Raw genomic sequence first — 20,091 nt, forward strand, 5'->3', positions numbered from 1 at the left:
TCCTCCATTCCATCCATGTCCCTCTATTCCCATCCATCTTCCCTCCCTTTCTTTGCTTGTTCCCTATTCTCCTTCTTTTCTCTTCTACTCTTTCTATCCTATCTATTCCTATTCCTTCATATTCTCTTCTCTTATTAGCTCTCCATTCTATTTTTATTTGCTCAACATCTTTCCTCACTACCTCCCCTGCATTTGCCCTCCATACTCTGTCAGGTATCAGTCCTGGCTCAGTTTTAGGACTCTTGTCTCTCACCCAGGAGGTTGTGGGCTCAGGTCCTATTCCAGAGACTTGATCATAAAATCTGTGCTATTGCTCTAACACTGTATTGAGCGAGTTCTGCACTATCGGAGGTGTGCCATTCAGGTGAGATTATTAGCTGAGGCCCTGTTTGTTCTCTCAGGTTCATGTAAAAACAAATTTCCCAGCAATACTTTGAAGAAGAGTCGTGATATTATTCCTAGTGCTCTGGCCAATATTCATACCTCAGTCAATATATCTAAAGAAATATGATTATCTGGTCATTTTGTTGGAGTTTAGCTTGAGTGCATAAATTTGCTGTTGCCTTTCCTACACTACAAAAAGGACTCCACTTCAGAAGGTACATCAGCAGCTGTATAGCACGTTGAAACATATGGGGATCATTAAAGGCAAATAAATGAAAGTATTTTTCCTTCCAGCCCCCCTCCCTTTTTCCTTCCCCATTAATTCCTCCCTTCCGTATCCACCTTTCCATATCCATCTTCCCTTTTCTTTTTCCCTCTCCTATTTCCCCATCCCTATTCTCCCTTAACTCTCCTTCCCCACACTCCCTCAGCCCTCACTCCCTGTTCTAGAAAGAATCATAGAAACCCTACAGTGCAGAAAGAGGCCACTTGGCCCATCGAGTCTGCACCGACCACAATCCCACGCAGGCCCTACCCCCTTATCCCTACATATTTATCCACTAATCCCTCTAACCTATGCATCTCAGGACACTAAGGGGCAATTTTAGCATGGCCAATCAACCTAACCCACACATCTTTGGACTGTGGGAGGAAACCGGAGCACCCAGAGGAAACCCACGCAGACACGAGGAGAATGTGCAAACTCCACACAGACAGTGACCCAAGCTGGGAATTGAACCCAGGTCCCTGGAGCTGTGAAGCAGCAGTGCTAACCACTGTGCTACCATGCCGCCCAACTTCCCTCACTTCTGTACTCACTTACCCTCCCCAATCTCCACCTCCTTTTTCAGAATGTGAAAAACAGATCAGACCGGTATTCTTATTTCCCCGTTTTACTTGTGTTCCATTTTAAAGCATACAAGACCAATTCAGGCCAGTGTTCTCATTTCCCCATTTTACTGTTTTCTTTTCCTTCTGGGTTCTCCCCACTCAATCCCATTCCTCCATCCTGACCATTTCACCTTTCCCCTTCCCCTCCTGATTCCCACTTGCCGTCCCCTTTCCCCTTCTCTTTCCCTTTCCCACTTCCTCTGCAATATTGTTCCCATTCCTCTCCTTCCCCTCATCATGCCAAACATTCCTTGCGTCAACTTTATCCCACTGGCCACTCACTTCTGGGTCAGAAGGTTGGGGTTTCTACTGGAAGCACAAGTTCATAATCTGAGATAACAACACAATAGTGTTGTATGGAAGGATGCAGCATTTTCACAGTTGCCCTGTGTGACTGATAGTTCAAGTAGATTCTATAGCGGGCTCTGTGGAAGAACAGGCACACTGCTCTCTGATTTGGCAACATTTCTTCCCTCAACCAACACTGATAAAAAAAAGCAGATTTAACCAGTCATTCTTCTCATTGCTTTTTGCAGGTTGGTGTTGCTGCAGTGACTACTTGCCTTTGACTGCACAACAGTTTCTGCACTCCAAAGTGATTACGGCATGTGGAGTGAGATGTGGTAAAGCACTAAACCAAAGCCAGTTTATTTTTTGCTGGAAAAAAAGGATGATATTTTAAAATAAACATTATAATTATCTTCCCAGTGCAGCTCTGGAGCGGGGGATGGGGTAGTACTGAAGGGGGTAGAGCAGGTCTGTATTCACAGGCTGCTGCTGCTGTGCAGTCAGGCAGTCCCACAGAGCAGCAGGTATTTAGCATTGCCATGAAAATGCCTTTACTCACTAACTACCAGCAAGAAAGCAGCTAAATGAAGTTTAGAAATGTCCCTTTAAAGCTAGACTGCGATTTGTAGTGGAATGCTGTGGTGAAATGAACAGATTTACCTGACAGGAATGCACTGTGTGGAGAAGATGTGGTGAGGAAGTTGAGAGGCGCCTTCCGTCACTAGAAGTCCAGTCCGGGTTTTGCCTTGTATCCTGCTTCTGGGATCTGAGAGCATCCAGAGGCGGAGGGTTTTTTTTAAATATATTCCAGGATCTCTCTGACTCGGAGCTTTCAGTCTCAGGCTGTCCGAGTGAACTTCACTGATCAGGCACACACCAGCATTTCACCCACACACACACACATCGGGATCCATGAGGGTGGCCTCAGCTCATCCAGAGTGGATCGCTAGAGGAAAAAGCGGCGACTTCTTGCCTTTTTAAGTAGTCAGCCCCCTCTGGACTATATATCTGTATGTGTGTGTGTGTACCAATGTCCTAATCTGCAGCCGGGGAGCCGAGTGGAAAGCAGCCAGCGCTACCTGGAGAATTGGCCTCTGCTCGCTGTTTGACAGGACTTTTCAGGGGAGTTCGTCAGGGTTTGGGCTGGGGCAAGAAAAACAAAAGTGGATTTTCAACATCTGTCTGCACGCACACCACCACCATGTCCTGGATTTCTGCTCTCTTGGCGGTGCTCTGCACTTTAACTGTGTTTTGCGATTCGGTTCTGGCTGATGCGAAAGCTCGGACCTGTTCTGAGGTGAGACAGGCTTACAGTGCGAAAGGATTCAGCCTCAGCAACATCCCCTACCAGGAGATCTCCGGTAAGGACACTTCACACCTTCGACAGCAGCTCCACAACTTAAACACTCAGAATGGTCCAGAAACTTAGTGCTGCCTTTCAAGGTGGACAAGTTGGAGTCGTTTTGTGTCGTTACTTCATTCAGTTTAGCTGTGTGCTTAATCATTATCGAAAGAATGAAAGAAAGATACAGCCACTAGCTTTCATTGTCTGGGTTTAGTTCTGAAGTTTTAAATTTGAATTACAAGGTGGAATTTAAAAGGCACATCTTTTTGTCACTAGCTGTGGGTTAACATGGTTAAAGAATGACTTCACCCCTTCCCCCCACAACTTTTTTCACTTTACTGTACCAGGGATGAAAATCATCCTTTAATGAGTTATTACATGTTAAACATAAGACCGATCATGTGGCACAAAGAATATTCTTGCCAGCATTGGAGGCAGGACCATAGTATTCAAAAGCTGCACAAACATTTGCAGGTCCATGTTTATTTGGGACTAACCTCGCTGAAAATGAGCGTAATATATTTTATATATGGAATTGTATTTTGTGAAGGTTGGTAAGGGGATCTCTAATGTGCACGTGGAGCTTGGGCCAATATGTGCCCAAAGGGTCCAAGCTGTAAGTGTCTACATGTACCAAACAGTAATTAATTCTAAGAGTTTTGTGCAAAATTACTTTTCACTTAGTTCCTTCATTATCAATGTCTAGTATTTCAACAAAATGTGCTGACAGCAAACTTGAGATAGTGGGGTTATTACCAAGGAAAGTAGATATATAACATTGAATACACAACATTTGCTCTGTCTGTTGAGCTTGGTGGCTATGCACAGACATACGACAGTGGGATTTGAATATGCACATACACAAATGGTTTTGGGTGGATTATGTCTCAATATTGTTCCTGATAAGTTCTAGCTTACGACCAACATACTTTGTGCACAAGTCAGAAGAGAGGAAATTATATTTGTCCATATTAAATTAAGTTTCCTCCTTATTTTAAAGTGGTCTTTTAATAATACTATGAAATAGTAACTGAGACTGGCTTAAATTAGAATGGAGGCTGATACTGATAATCCTGGAATGGGAAATTATATGGTTTATATTTTCAAATGAGACATGTTTTGGAAGTCAAATAATGTAAATCAAAACCTGAGAGTTTTACTTTTTAATCAATAGCTGTTACAATTATACACAAATAATACAATTGTTTGTGTTTTCAAATTAAGTTATTTCACTAAAATCGCTTAATATCACACATTGAGGTCTCCCATTGTCAGCCCACTACTTTGTACATAAAATTTCAACATTGTTTTACTTCCGAATTTTATTCTGTGGTTTTACACCAGTTTACACTAATATGCTTAGCATTGCTATTAGAATCCAATGAACAGGTACCTTTATCAGATTTTTGCCAGAAGGAAATCTCTGGTTGCTGTGATGGCAGTGCTTCCAAATTTTCAGAGGGCAGAATATTTTTGATAGTTCTAACTGTGCTTCCACTGGGTTTCATTCACCACCTATTCAGACTACTGAAATGTTGGCACTGATGTTGTTTATACATCATGTTGATAGCCTTCCAAATATGAGCTCAGAAAACAAATTATATCCAACTGTCATGATGAGGAGTAATTCTTATTTATAGCTGCACTGATCAATTTTTGGACAGTATTTCCAATAAAATAACCAGTGTTCAATGTATACACAGAGATGTTTAGATGTGACACGGGTTTTGAATTTATTTTAACATTAAAATAGTGGAAATATGGCAAAAATTATTATAGGGATAATGCCAGCTGTTCTTAATTTTGCTATAGGTCCACAGTTAGCTGTGTATAGTTTCAGCAATCCTAGGAAAGCCAGATCAACCACTTTCTCTGGAGGACTGTTTGATATAAAAGCTCTCATATTGTTTAACACAGTAATAGATTCTCTTTCTTGTCCATTACAGGTAGCACTTAGAGTTATTCATGAATCTATTTAACATACTTTACGGAGAACATACTTTGATTCTATATTGAGGAGGAGTATTGCTGGAGTGTCCATAATCATTGTGGTTCCCTGTGCTAATCCAGGCTGTGTAATTATGTCTGTGAAGTGGTGGTAGTGGCCTGGTGGTAAATGGAGAACTGTGCATTTTCCACGAGCTTCAATTATGAACATTTAATTAATGGATCTATTGGGTGCAGTTTATTTTTGATTTAACAGTGTGTTCGACTTCTTCATATGAAGGCGATATTTCTGTACTTGAAGTCTGCCAATATTTTGAAAGAAAAAGTGTGAAAATTATTTGAGAATTCTGTAACGTACGGAATGTACCAAAAGCTGATGGATCTCCTCTGGCATTGCTTATGGATTGGTATGGAAAATCTCAATGCAGTCACAAGCCGAACCAATGATAAAATGTAGATGTTTTCTAAAGTAGCCATTATTTAGACCATTTAACATTTTAATCTTATTCACCAACAGAAATTTTTAATTACATGGAATATATATAATTTAACTTTTATTTCAGGAGTAAATAGGTTTAACATAATGTGCTGCAGGGGAGTTAATAATTCAACAAAAAGTAAGTAGAATAACAGTGAATTTTCACACCAGGTTGGATATCATTGGACTGGGAAATGACTAATTACTTACTGACCAAGTTGTTATTTACTTATATTGTCCTAATGGATTTGCTGTAGGTAAAGGTGAGCATTTCATTAATCTGCCTGTTTGAGGGAGTAGTTCAAAAGTAGGTTGGAGCCTGGGAGGCAAAGGAATCAAATAGGAGACAAGTTAGAATCTTGCAGTGGGGTCTGAGTGACCAGACCCACAGAAACATATGGAGCGATGATGGTTTATAGCCATCACATTTTTAACACATTTCTCCAGCTGGTTATGATACTGAAGGTAAAATTGATGAGCAGCTGTCATGATTGATGCGCCTGCATAAGTTATCTTTGTGTAATGCAATTGGCAAGACAAGACTTTGCAATAATCATTCACAAATGTGTTAATAATATGATGACCCAAATCATGCTGAGTTGGGCATGTTCCGGTTAGATCTTACTCCTGCCCTCGTCAGCTTGAATTTATTTTGTACTATAATGTGTTGTAACTGTGAGCTGTGGCAAGGGCAACAGGGCACCTGGAACTTTGGTAAACAGGGGGAGCAATAGACCATCTCAACAAATGAGATCTAAAGATTGTGAAAAAACTAGCAATGATGGAAAAAGAGGGCAAATTCGAGTCAAATCAAGTACAAAAAGAAATAAAGAGAAAGAAAGATTGAATTAAGATAGAGAAAAAAATACATTAAAAATCTCAAACAATTTACTATGTGCAGGAATGAGACTCCACGGTTTTGAATTGTTTTCTTTCTGGGTCAGAATGATTGATTGGCAGTCATTAATAGTGATCATATTGTTAGAAGAGTACTTGAACTATTAATTATGAGCCTTGTCTTTTTGTGGCAAGTTTAATGGCCAGTTAATGTACAAATAGAGCAATGTTCTTCAAAATATTGGAGGTGCTAATGGAGAGATGCCATTTGTGCAAGTAAAATGGAGGAGTCGCTTAAACTGACCAGCAAGTTCTAGAGATTCCCAACTAACAATGTATCTCACTTTGCCTGATCATTTGCTCCGCTTCGGAGATATGCCTGCTAAAATGCTCCACCATCATTTTCATGGCCTCTCCCCTCCCTGCAGATAACCAGCCCAGCATTTATTTCAATAACATTCAATAACTGGAGATTTAGGCTCAATGATTGAGGTGCAGAACTGCTGGAGGTCAGCGATGTAATTGACCTCTTCTAAGATTGGTAGGCGTTGTAAAAACAATGAATAAAAACAACTACAAAAAATCTTTTCCATTTTCCAGGGGTGAAGTGCTGTATTTTTCAGAAAAACACCCAAATGTAATAAAATAACTGGAAGCAGAGCACAACTGAAACTTTTAGATAAAATATAGCATTGTAACTGCATGGGAATTAATTGAGAGACGACATCTAATTAACTGATTATTTTATGGCTTTTAAGTTGGAATATCCATTTTTGCCAAAATTAAATACTTTTGTGTTGCTTTACCCCTTTAATTGAAAAGAATTTGAAGAGACTTTCATTTATGTTTTTTTTTATTTTTAAGTACAGAATTTACTCGATTCTGGGAAATTACCTCCAGTCATTTTATTTCAGATTTTGCAGAAAAATAATGTGCCATACTCATGAAAGAAGGCAGGTGCCTTGTTTGAGAAGGAAAGACTGTTGCTGTTCTTTGTTTTACAATATCTTGTGACCATAGAACTGATTATTCTAAATCAAGCACACGAGACATTGAAATAAAAGCAGAAAATGCTGGAAAAACTCAGCAGGTCTGTCAGATCTATGGAGAGGTAAACAGGGTTAATGTTTCTTATCTATAAGACTCTTCTTTAGCTCTGAAGTAGAATCATATGGACGAAAAATGTTAACTGTTTCATCTCTTTACAAATGCTGACAGACTTGCTAAGTTTTTCCAGTGTTTTCTGTTTTTATTTCAGATTTTCAACATCCGCAGTATTTTGCTATTTTTACATGAGGCATTGGTTTCACTTAAAGACAATAATTATGTAGAATGATCATGGAAGTCATGAAGTTTATTTTAGTATGAATGATTATTGATTGCTCATTGAGGATAATTGAATTTTGCTGAAAAAAGGAGACATATTGTCAATGAGATTCATCTTGCAGTTATCAGAATCACCGCAAGAACGCCAAATTTCAAAAACTGACAACAATATATACCACACAATCGTTTGAAATTTGGCAATCTTGTGCTTGGCCTGATGAGTGCAAGAATAAAATCTTCGACAACATGTCTTTCTATTCAACAATATTCAAATTCTGATCACCAAGTGACTGCCTGTATAATTGAATTTCAAAAATCGGATCACTTTGTTGCTAGTTTGTCTTGTATTTGGATTAGGATTGTTATAGCCTACAGACACAAATAGTTAATTAGAAGATCTTTGCATCACCATTTAGTTATTCATTCAACAATTCAAGCCAAAAATACATATTAGCAAATGCTGAACAAAAATTACTTTGCACAGAAGCGAGCCTGGTGTCTGTCTCTAGGTGAAATTTTCTAGTCAAACTGTGGAGAATTAAGATTTATTTTATGCATGCAATAGAATGCTTTATATTTCCATGAAATTAGATCAGGAGTTCCACATATGGCAGATTGATTAATGATTTAGGAATTGAGTGTTTATATTCAGATTTTAATTTGGATTGGCTGTTTGCTTATCTGGAGCTCAATGTACCTGATTTTCCAGCAGCTCGTTTCCTGACAATGCTCAAATTCAAATTCCATCTGCTCCTCCTGCTGAATCCTATCGCAGGACTGTGACAAATAGTGAAATAAAACAACTTGCAAATGAAGAACTGATAGCTTTTCACAAGGCAATTGGAGAGGGATACTGTACAATTCTCCAGTTTAAATGCAGACTTACTTCCACAGCTTTTTAAAAAGATGGTTTTCAATCTGAGTTTGATATGTCCTGCATAATGGTGGTGGAAATAAAGCTACATAAATTAGGCCAATGAAGTTATGAAAAATTGTACAGGTTGCAGTATCTGTACGTGATTCTCCAGTCCAGTGTGAGGATTAATTATGTATTGTAGAACAGTGCCGATTAAGCGAGCCATTGGCTGGTTTGCTGCTGAGCCAGAAGGAGGCTCTGTTGTGTAGCTGGCAGCTGTGTTAATACCGTATCATACTCGAGAGATTTTAGAGTCAGAAGAACAGACCTACAGTTTTGTTCAGTAAAATTCTGTCCACACAAACAGAGAAGTCTCGATTTTGATGCTTTTGTTGTTCTATAGTAGCCGCAATCATACACTACACATGTATAAAGCCCACTCTCAGTTATTTCAGTACATGATGATGGACAAAACACATAACAGAGTAATCCGTTCCGACTCGATTCAGAAATGTATTTGTGAAAATACTTTGAAACGAGTCTTCTGGAAATATCTAACTGATATGCTTGCTCCTTTGTCGGTATAGTTTACAGAACCAACTTATACTTCTACAGCATCTTTAGCAAAGTAAAATATCCCAAGATACTTCAAAAGAGTGTTATAACACAAAATATGACACCAAGTTAGTTAATGAGATATAAGAGTAGATGACCAAAAGCTTGCGGAAAGAGTGGAGGGCGGGGGAATGTTGAAGAATGTTAAAGTCAGAGAGGCAGAGAATTTAGAGAGGGTATTTCACATCTTAGTGCCTAGCAGCCTGAGGGCATATGGCTGCCAGTGGTGGTGTGATGAAAATCAGGGTTGCTAAAGAGGCCAGAATTTGGGGAGCATTTTGAAGGATTACAGAGATAGGAAACGGGATTTTACGGCTTTGCTCATCCCGAAAGTGTAAAATCCTGTCCGAGATCAACAGACCTTTCTATGGTCCACCCCTCACCCTTTCCAATTCCCGTGGTGGGCAGGATGTAAAATTATGACCAGGGAGTCTGAAGACTATGGAGGAATTTGAAAACAGAATGACAACTTGAAAATTGCAGCACTGCTTAAATCGGGAGCCCGTGTAGGTACACAAGCACAGTGGGGGGTGAATGGGAGTTGGGGTGAGTTAGGACAGTGGCAGAAGGGTTTTAGATAGAACATTACAGCGCCGACCAGTGAAACCAATCTAAAGCCCCTCGAATCTACACTATTCCAATATCATCCATATGTTTATCCAATAACCATTTGAATGCTCTTAATGTTGACGAGTCCACTACTGCTGCAGGCAGGGCATTCCACGCCCTTACTACTCTCTGAGTAAAGAACCTATCTCTGACATCTGTCCTATATCTCTCACCCCTCAATTTAAAGCTATGTCCCCTCGTGTTCGCCATCACCATCTGAGGAAAAAGGCTCTCACTATCCACCCTATCTAATCCTCTGATCATCTTGTATGCCTCTGTCAAGTCATCTCTTAACCTCTCTAACGAAAACAACCTCAAGCCCCTCAGCCTTTCCTCATACGATTTTCCCACCATACCAGGCAACATCCTGGTAAATCTCCTCTGCACACTTTCCAACACTTCCACATCCTTCCTATAATGCGGCGACCAGAACTGTACGCAATACTCCAAATGCGGCCGCACCTGAGTTTTGTACAGTTGTAGCATGACCTCCTGGCTCCGAAACTCAATCCCTCTACCAATAAAAGCTAACACACCGTACGCCTTCTTAACAACCCTATCAACCTGGGTGCCAACTTTCAGGGATCTATGCACATGGACACCCAGATCCCTCTGTTCATCCACACTACCAAGTATCTTACCATTAGCCCAGTACTCTGTATTCCTGTTACTCCTTCCAAAGTGAATCACCTCAGGTTTATGCAGGGAGAATGTGGGAGACAGGATGAATTGGAGTAGTAAAGTGCAGAGATAACAGCATGTATAAGGGTTTCAGCAGCAAAAAGAGAAGCAGTGGAGTCAGGGGAATTTATTGAGGTAGAAATAGGCTCAAACACGTCAGAAACTCATCTCCTGCTCATATATGATGCCAAGATTGGGATCAGCCTGGTTAAACCACAGTCAGTTGCCAAGGAAAGGGATGGAATCAGTGGCTGGGGAAGTCCTGGAAAATTCCTTCTCTACTGATATTTTGCTTTCCTCCTTTAAGAGTTTCCTTAAAATCTAGCTCCACGACCCAAGCTTTTGTTATCTGACCCTATATCTCCTTATGTGACTAGGTTTCTTTTTTAAATAATGCTACTGTGAAGTGGCTTGGAATGTTTATTACACGAAATATGCTGGTTTTGATTGGAATATTGTCACGTGTTAGTATACAGTGAAAAGTATTGTTTCTTGCAGGCTACACAGACAAAGCATACTTTTCATAAAGTGGAAATAGAAGTGATAGACTGCTGCCTGAGGGGAAGCCAAAATAGATATGCATTGCAAGTTACATAGACCCAGTTATGTAGCAGTTGATGTGATTTGATTTATTAATGTCACATGTACTGGGATACAGTGAAAAGTATTGTTTCTTGCGCGCTATACAGGCAAAACATGTCGGAAACATAGGGGAAAAGGATAGGGTACAGAATATAGTGTTGCAGTTATAAGTAGGATGAAGAGAAAGATCAGCTTAATATATGATAGGACCATTCAAAAGTCTGGTGACAGCAGGGAAGAAGCTGTTCTTGAATCTGTTGGTATGTGTTTTCAGACTTTTGTACCTTTTCCTGACGCAAGGAGGTGCAAGAGAGGATATCGGGTGCGTGGGGTCCTTGACCATGCTGGCTGCTTTCCCAAGGCAGCAGGAAGTGCAGACAGAGTCAATGGATGGGAGGCTGGCTTGTGTGATGGACTGGACTACATTCACAGCAATTGTAACTTTGTGCAGTCTTATTAGAATGCATATATCCTTGTAGTAAACATGGAAAAGAGAGGCAACAATAGGGGCAAGTTCAAAGTTGAAGTCAGAGATCCCATGGTGGGACAATGCTGCCTTGGTAGGGTGGAGTTGGCATGGAATTTCGATGAGCTGCCTGAGTTTGGAGACATGTGGCAGGCAAATGAAATCCAGAATCTGGTTGAAATGCAGAGTATGGGAGAAAGCACTGTTGAAGGTATTTCTGTGCGAATGAAGATGCAGGAAGTGTGCAGAGTCAGGTGCGGGGCAGAATGATAATGCTGATCCAGAAATGGTGCAGAGATGTACTTCAATCCAAGAGAGTGAATTGTTGGCCACTGTAATTGAAGCTGAAAGACCAGTAGAACCAGTTACAGGCTGAGCAGAGAAGAGTAGCGCTGGTGAAAGGTTGTAACCAGATCAAAGTTACTTTCTGATACATGCAACAGCTTAGCAGGCCAGAGACATCACAGCTGAGTCTGATGGTGCAGAAGCACAGGAACCCAGGTATGTCCAGGGAAATCCAGGCAACCAAATTTGATGATGCAATGCTCACGGAGAAAAGCAAGGAGTGTGCATGGTCAGGTGATGGGCAATGATAGCTTAAGTTTGTAGTTTGGACTAAAACACTCAACTATTAGACCCAGGAGAACTTAAACAGAGAGGAGATCAAATAAGAAAAAGCAAAGGATGAGAGTGGATGATCATAGACTGCTAGAGGTGCACAGTAAGATATTCCCTGTAGCTGACTGTTCAGGAGCCATCTTGAGGCTTTCCCAATAATATTACATTAAGTAATCCATTTAAAATGCAAACATTTATGCTGAACATTTTGAAGATTTCTTATTTTTGGCAGTATTAACTTCAAAGAAGAAAGAAAGACGAGTGGAAAGTTTTCAAATATAAAGTATTAGCAGTACTAACCCATCGTTGCAATGGAGCTGGCCAGGTCAGGATTCCAGGCTGCAGATTGTTGACTTGAACCAGCCATTTAAACCCCAAAAATCTGGCAGCCCAGGTTGGGAATCCAGGAATCAGGCCATGCCCATTATTTTTAAAAGGGCTCCCCAGTCATCTCTATGCGGTGAAAATTCAGCCCATTGTGTCCTGCATGTAACACTTAGTCCCTTTACCATGTAAGTAAATCTTTTAATTCTGTAACTTAGCTTCTGAACTTCACTATTGTGTTGAGTTCCACTGTTCCTATAAATTACTTGAGTGGGTGTGTTCCCACTTAAACTATATAAAATTCTGGCTCGTGTGAAACGGTGAAGACTGACAGACTTTTTATATTGGCAGGATAGAGGGGAATCTCTCCTGTTCAGTCACCCTTTTCCATTAGAGGCCCCCCCCTGCCATAGTACCTCATCATGAGCTATTTCAATACCATTCATTGAGCCATACATGGAGATGACCAAAACCTTATTCAAAAAAGGTAGATTTCAAGAAATATCTTAAAGGAAGAAGGAGAGGGAGGGAGGAGAGATTCTAGATCTTAAGGTCTTGGACATGGATTGCATTGTTGCCATAGTGAAGTGATTAAAATTGGGTATGTGCTGGAAGCCAGAACTGGAGGGTGCTGTGGAACACCATCTTTTCTTCCTGTATATGGCATTTTTCACTTAACTGCATTAAATTCAACAGGAATTGTTTTGCACACTGTCCAGTTCATTTTGGCCATTCCTGGACTGGCTTCATCTGCCTTTTCCTATTTGGTATAATTTGCAAATTTGACAAACCTGCCTTTGTGCTGGTTAATGTGGGGCGGCACGGTGGCACAGTGGTCAGCATTGTTGTCTCACAGTGCCAGGGACCCGGGTTTGATTCCCGGCTTGGGTCACTGTCTGTGCGGAATCTGCACATTCTCCCCATGTCTGCGTAGGTTTCCTCCCACAGTCCGAACAATGTGCTGGTTAGGTGCACTGGCCACACTAAATTCTCCCCAAACAGGCACCGGAGTGTGGCGACTCAGGGATTTTCACAATAACTTCATTGCAGTGTTAATGTAAGCCTACTTGTGACAATATATAAATAAACTTATGAAGATATGGGAGCCAATTCTAACTGCCTCCTTCTGACAGCAGTGAAGAAGTAGGTGTCTGTGACCCAGTAGTCATTTACTGCTCTCTTTATGATGGTGCTTGAGCTGCTGACACCTTGCTGAGAAGGAAGGTTGGGTCTGTTTTAGGTAGGAAGTAACTATGTGACGTGCAAAAAATGGGGGCTGAATTTTAGGTGCCTCCAGCAGATGTGTTTCCTGTGGGAGGTAGGCATTTAAAATATAGCCGGCACCCAACTTCCCTCCAACCCCTGAGTTCACCCCTATAATATGGGAGGGTGGGCTGAAATCAGCAGCCTACCCACCATATTTAAATAAATAATCAAGGGTCGATGAGGCTTGTAAGCAACCTAAAAGACACGAATAACACACAGTCCATGCCATAAAACATTTGACTTGGGTAGCCGAGTAGGAGCAGGAAGTCCGATTTTTAAAAAAAACTTACCCGCTGAAAGGATGGGAAGAAAAGGCCGGGGGTGAGTTTCGGTACCAAAACTAATATGCGTCATCCTACTTTATTCCGTCTCCACTCTTGTTTTCTCTTTCTCACACAATGACACCACTCAGTTGGGTAGCCAAAGTTTCTATTTTCCAAAGTTTGTTTGACTGATATCAGAGACCAGAACTAGAAGCTTAAGTGAGGATCGTACTTATGGGTAAAGACTGGAAATAGATTGAAGTGGAGTAAAGAAAGGGGACACTGGAGAAACCTCATAGGATGATTGAAAATTTAATGGGATAAAAAGAGTGCAAACAGAAGTTATTTACACACGCACTGCACTAGAAATACCTCGGCAAAGATAGAAAGAAATGGGCTAATATTGAAATGGACGAGCACTTTATAGCAGCAAGTAATGCTTCAGTGATTTCTTTTATTACAATCCTTGTAGTGTAATATAATTCAAGTAAGTTGGCTGTGAGACAATGTTACATAGGGATAGTTTTGATATAATTAAGCAATCTGACAAAACTTGTAAGTGGAAAGTGCATGACTGATCATAAAATAATTTTGTCGACTTAGTTTATTGCTTCAGCACATTATAAAAAGACTTAATAAAATCTCTCTCGGCCAACTGATCTCAGGAGTTGTTTTTTTCTGTGATACAGATTGAAATTTACAGCAAGGTTGGCATCAAAAAAATTCCCAGATAAAGCTGTCAATGTGCCAATCTTTAAACAGAGCTGAATGAATATCTTTATAGGAATAGAATTAAGAATTATAAGAATATATGCGGATAGAGTTAGAACACAACTGTTTGCGATCTGTTGTGAAGAGGAAACAGGCATTCCAAGGAAGGAACGGGAGGAAGAATAAATAATGGACGTATAATCAGGAAATGGACATGGATGTAATGAATATAAATCTCAATTAAATAGTAATTACTCCACCTCGTTTCAGCTTCTTTTATCCCTGTCAGATGTTAGCCAGAGAGTTTATACATTTTAACATCAATGTGAAATATAATCTTTCTAAAAATGCACAAGGGCTAGTGATATTTGAGGAATTCTTGGCCTGCTGTCATCTTTGCTTGAGCAGTAGGCGTGAATAAGCAGCTTCACCAAGTTAAAATTGTATTAGCAAACCTGACTTCATAAACAATGGACACATGCAGGCTCGGAAAGCTCTCCAAGGCCTTGCTCTTTGTGAGTCTGTCGTTGAAAGCTTTTAAACTGTTTTAACAACTGAGGTACAGATGTTGTAATGTTTAATGCAGCTTGCTACGTATGTCCTAAATTGTGCCATTTGCTTGCCTTTTTGTTATTGACCCGAGGAAGCTGTTCCAAAATGTCCTGTTGAAAGAAAATTCAAATTGTATTGAGCTTCATTAGTGGAATTATAAAGAGGTTTTTGCCATCTCATAGTTTGGTACAAAATGTATCTTGTTAGGTATGGGGCCAACATTTTTGAATTGCAAGTAAACAATGGAACACTGACAGAAGCATTCATGGATTAATTGACTCCATCTAAGATTTAATACCCATCTAAATCAAATCCAAATTCCAGTGAGAAATTTTGAAAAAAGAATTGAACTTGTTAAGGCCATTAATCAGAAAGAGCTTCATGGAGCATTACATATTTATTGTGTCACATTAGAAGATCAGTATGTAATCCCCAGTCAGAGCTGATGATTGGACATAAGGATGGCAAATACTTGAGCAGCAGGAGAGCAATGAATACTAAAGAATTTTGAACAAGATTGGTGATGTAACAGCCAGGCGTACTAAAGGAGAAGAAGCTCAGATGGCAGTGAATTTCTGATAGTAGAATCAGACATCTATAGGTAGACAGATCAGTTCATGAGGAAGCTTCCTGGAAGTATTATGAGCACAAGAGGAGCAGCAGTTCAAAGAGAAAGTGCACCCCCATCTTGCCAGGGCAAAGACAATGGCTACAAATGCAGCTTAGCCAGCATTGTCCACATCCTAAGAACAAAAATCTACAGTTGCAGTTAACCAGTTTGCCTCATGACCTATGATGGTGAAGATTGGCATGTCTCTCAATGTACACATCAAATGGGCCTACCAAGCACTAACATGGACATGTCAAGATGCCATTTAGTTGTATAAAACTCTGGCAGTGAGGGAACTGAAAACCTATATTTTCACACACCCATACACTGCAGCAGTAGTTAGAAGTGGGCCATGGAACTAAGTGTTTGAAGATTTCATTGCCCAGTACTTCCAGCGAGCACCTATTTACAAAGACAGTCTCCAGTTGCCCATCCTTGTCAGTTGTCCTGAACATTGGTTGTGATATTAGTAGGAAGGGAGTTGGAGGTCTGTGAAGGGATCATAGCAAGCTGGAAACCATAATGTTCAGGTAACACAAGGCCCAGTCAAATGTAACAGCAGGACCTCATTTGAATTGTGTTTTCTCTGCTTCTTGGCTGGTAGCCAGCCAGGCCGAGACACTATTTTTCAGTTGGGTGGGAAGGTTTGTGCTGGAAGGTGGCAGCCAGGGAAAGGGGGAACAGGAACATGCAGGCATTTGAAGAGATCATGGGTCAAGGGCAGATCACAGCTCAAGTGGGAGAGTGAGATGATTGAAGAGATCATGGGTTGGGGAAATATATTGTGGGTTGGAGGGGGTGAGTGCAGAGGTTTGAGTGAGTCAATGGTGGTCAACGGCAGGTTTGGGATACCATGGAGCTTGAGTTTGAGGATGATTGCAAGGCTTCAAGAGGGTTGGGAGGGTGATCATTGATTCAGAGGTTGGTTGAAGGAATAATGTTTCTGGGGGAGATTATGGGAGGTGATGGGTGGTTGAAGAGATTGTGGGGGTTGTAGTGAAGGGATCACAAGTTTGGGGAGATTGTTTGTAGGGGGAGCAGTGGATGTTGAAAAGATTGTGGGTCAGGGAGATCTTGAATGTGTTTGAAGTGACTGTGGGTTGAGGGAAACCATGCAGCATTGAAGAGAATGTGGGTGGGGGATTATGGGTGTGGTTGAAGAGATTGTGGGTCTGTGCAGATCTTGAGGGCAATTGAAGAGATCACAGACTGAGGGAATTCACAGTGGGTGAAGAGATAGTGGGTTAGGGGAAGATTATGGAGGGTTGAAGAGATCATTGGTGGTGGAGGAGAGATAGAACAAAGAAAATTACAGCACAGGAACAGGCCCTTCGGCCCTCCAAGCCTGCATCGACCATGCTGCCCAACTGAACTAAAACCCCCTATCCTTCCGGGGACCATATCCCTCTATTCCCATCCAATTCATGTATTTGTCCAGATGCCCCTTAAAAGTCACTGCTTCCACTGCCTCCCCCAGCAGCGAGTTCCAGGCACCCACCACCCTCTGTGTAAAAACACTTGCCTCGTACATCTCCTTTAAACCTTGCCCCTCGCACCTTAAACCTATGTTCCCTAGTAATTGACTCTTCTACCGTGGGAAAAAGCTTCTGACTATCCACTCTGTCCATGCCCCTCATAATCTTGTAGACTTCGATCAGGTCACCCCTCAACCTCTGTCGTTCCAGTGAGAACAAACCAAGTTTCTCCAACCTCTCCTCATAGCTAATGCCCTCCATACCAGGCAACATCCTGGTAAATCTTTTCTGTACCCTCTCCAAAGCCTCCACATCCTTCTGGTAGCGTGGCGACCAGAATTGAACACTGTATCCCAAGTGCGGCCTAACTAAGGTTCTATAAAGCTGTAACATGACTTGCCAAGTTTTAAACACAATGCCCCAGCCGATGAAGGCAAGCATGCCTTATGCCTTCTTGACTACCTTCTCCACCTGTGTACTGTACACCCAGATCCCTCTGCCTATCAATACTCTTAAGGGACCTGCCATTTACTGTATATTTCCTATTTGGATTAGACCTTCCAAAGTGCATTACCTCACACTTGTCCGGATTAAACTCCATCTGCCATCTCTCCGTCCAAGCCTCCAACCTATCTATATCCTGCTGTATCCTTTGATGGTCCTCATCGCTAATCGCAAATCCACTAACCTTTGTGTCATCCGCAAACTTACTAATCAAGCCAGTTACATTTTCTTCCAAATCATTTATATATACTACGAACAGCAAAGGTCTCAGCACTGATCCCTGAGGAACGCCATTTGTCACAGCCCTCCATTCAGAAACACACCCTTCCACTGCTACACTCTGTCTTCTATGACCGAGCCAGTTCTGTATCCACCTTGCCAGCTCACCTCTGATCCCATGCGACTCCACCTTCTGCACCAGTCTGCCATGAGGAACCTTGTCAAAGGCCTTACTGAAGTCCATGTATTCAACATCCACTGCCCTACCCTCATCAATAATCTTCTTCACTTCCTCGAAAAACTCGATCAAGTTAGTAAGACATGACTTCCCCTTCACAAAACCATGTTGCCTCTCGCTAATACGTCCACTTATTTCCAAGTGGGAGTAAATCTTGTCTTGAAGAATTCTCTCCAATAATTTCCCTACCACTGATGTAAGGCTCACCGGCCTGTAATTACCTGGATTATTCTTGCTATCCTTCTTAAACAAAAGGAACAACATTGGCTATTCTCCAATCCTCTGGGACCTCGCCTGTAGCCAGTGAAGATACAAAGATTTCTCTCAAGGCCCCAGCAATTTCCTCCCTTGCCCCTCTCAGTATATTGGGGTATATCCCATCAGGCCCTGGGGACTTGTCTATCTTAATGTTTCTCAAGAACCCCAATACCTCCTCCTTTTTGATCTCAACATGACTCAAACTATCTACACACCTTTTCCCAGATTCATCATCCACCAAGTCCTTCTCTTTGGTGAATACTGATGCAAAGTACTCATTTAATACCTCGCCAATTTCCTCTGGCTCCATGCATAGATTTCCTCCCCTGTCCTTGAGTGGGCCAACCCTCTCCCTGGCTACCCTCTTGCTCTTTGTACATGTATAAAAAGCCTTAGGATTTTCCTTAATCCTGCTGGCCAATGATTTTTCATGACCCCTTTTTGCCCTCCTTACTCCTTGCTCGAGTTTCTTTCTACTTTCCAGATGCCAGGCTGTTTAAGAGATTGTGGGCTGTGGAAATCGTGGAATGGTGAGAGAGTGCTGTGGATTCTGAGCTGTGATGGGGAGCTGGGGGATTGGTTATTGGATCAAGGGAAGGGATAAGTTGGATGATCTGGTGAAAGCGTTCTGCTTACTGGCAGTGCAGTAAAAGCACTTGCTTAACCCAGTATTTCTTGCCTCTTTGCCTGCTGAGTTTTCCATGCCCTGAGAACCCTGGCCTATGGTCCTTATATCTAAAAGTCTGCTATGGTCCTTATATCTAAAAGTCTGCTGTTTGTAATATTTATTAATGATCTGGATGAGGGTATAGTTGGGTGGATTAGCAAATTTGCTGATGACACCAAAGTCGGTGGTGTGGTAGACAGTGAGGAAGGGTGTCGTAGTCTGCAGGAAGACTTAGACAGGTTGCAAAGTTGGGCCGAGAGGTGGCGGATGGAGTTTAATGCGGAGAAGTGTGAGGTAATTCACTTTGGTAGGAATAACAGTTGTGTTGAGTATAGGGCTAACGGGAGGACTTTGAATAGTGTGGAGGAGCAGAGGGATCTAGGTGTATGTGTGCATAGATCCCTGAAAGTTGGGAATCAAGTAGATAAGGTTGTTAAGAAGGCATATGGTGTCTTGGCGTTTATTGGTAGGGGGATTGAATTTAGGAGTCGTAGCGTTATGTTGCAACTGTACACAACTCTGGTGCGGCCGCACTTGGAGTACTGTGTGCAGTTCTGGTCCCCACATTACAGGAAGGATGTGGAGGCTTTGGAGAGGGTGCAGAGGAGGTTTACCAGGATGTTGCCTGGTATGGAGGGGAGATCCTATGAGGAGAGGCTGAGGGATTTGGGATTGTTTTCGCTGGAAAGGCGGCGGCTAAGAGGGGATCTTATTGAAACATATAAGATGATTAGAGGTTTAGATAGGGTGGATAGTGATAGCCTTTTTCCTCTGATGGAGAAATCCAGCACGAGGGGGCATGGCTTTAAATTGAGGGGGGGTAGTTATAGAACCGATGTCAGGGGTAGGTTCTTTACCCAGAGGGTGGTGAGGGATTGGAATGCCCTGCCAGCATCAGTAGTAAATGCGCCTAGTTTGGGGGCGTTTAAGAGATCCGTAGATAGGTTCATGGACGAAAAGAAATTGGTTTAGGTTGGAGGGTCACAGTTTTTTTTTAACTGGTCGGTGCAACATCGTGGGCCGAAGGGCCTGTTCTGCGCTGTTATGTTCTATGTTCTAAAATGTGAGGCATATAGCGTGT

At 41.6% G+C, this 20,091-nt stretch overlaps 1 protein-coding gene across 2 annotated transcripts in view; it reads left to right on the top strand.

Moving 5' to 3' along the window:
* The first annotated feature begins 2,386 nt into the window (after positions 1-2,386).
* gpc6a (glypican 6a) overlaps positions 2,387-20,091 on the top strand; it is a 1,457,751-nt gene continuing 1,440,046 nt past the window's right edge. For both annotated transcript variants that reach the window (XR_013498862.1, XM_078221645.1), the window contains exon 1: positions 2,387-2,924. Coding sequence is in view for 1 of the 2 variants with exons in the window: in XM_078221645.1 (XP_078077771.1) it covers positions 2,765-2,924 (160 nt within the window). In the remaining variant the exon portion in view is untranslated. The remainder of the gene's footprint in view (positions 2,925-20,091) is intronic.

This window comes from Mustelus asterias, chromosome 10 (genome assembly GCF_964213995.1).
Source record: "Mustelus asterias chromosome 10, sMusAst1.hap1.1, whole genome shotgun sequence".
Classification (NCBI taxonomy): domain Eukaryota; kingdom Metazoa; phylum Chordata; class Chondrichthyes; order Carcharhiniformes; family Triakidae; genus Mustelus; species Mustelus asterias.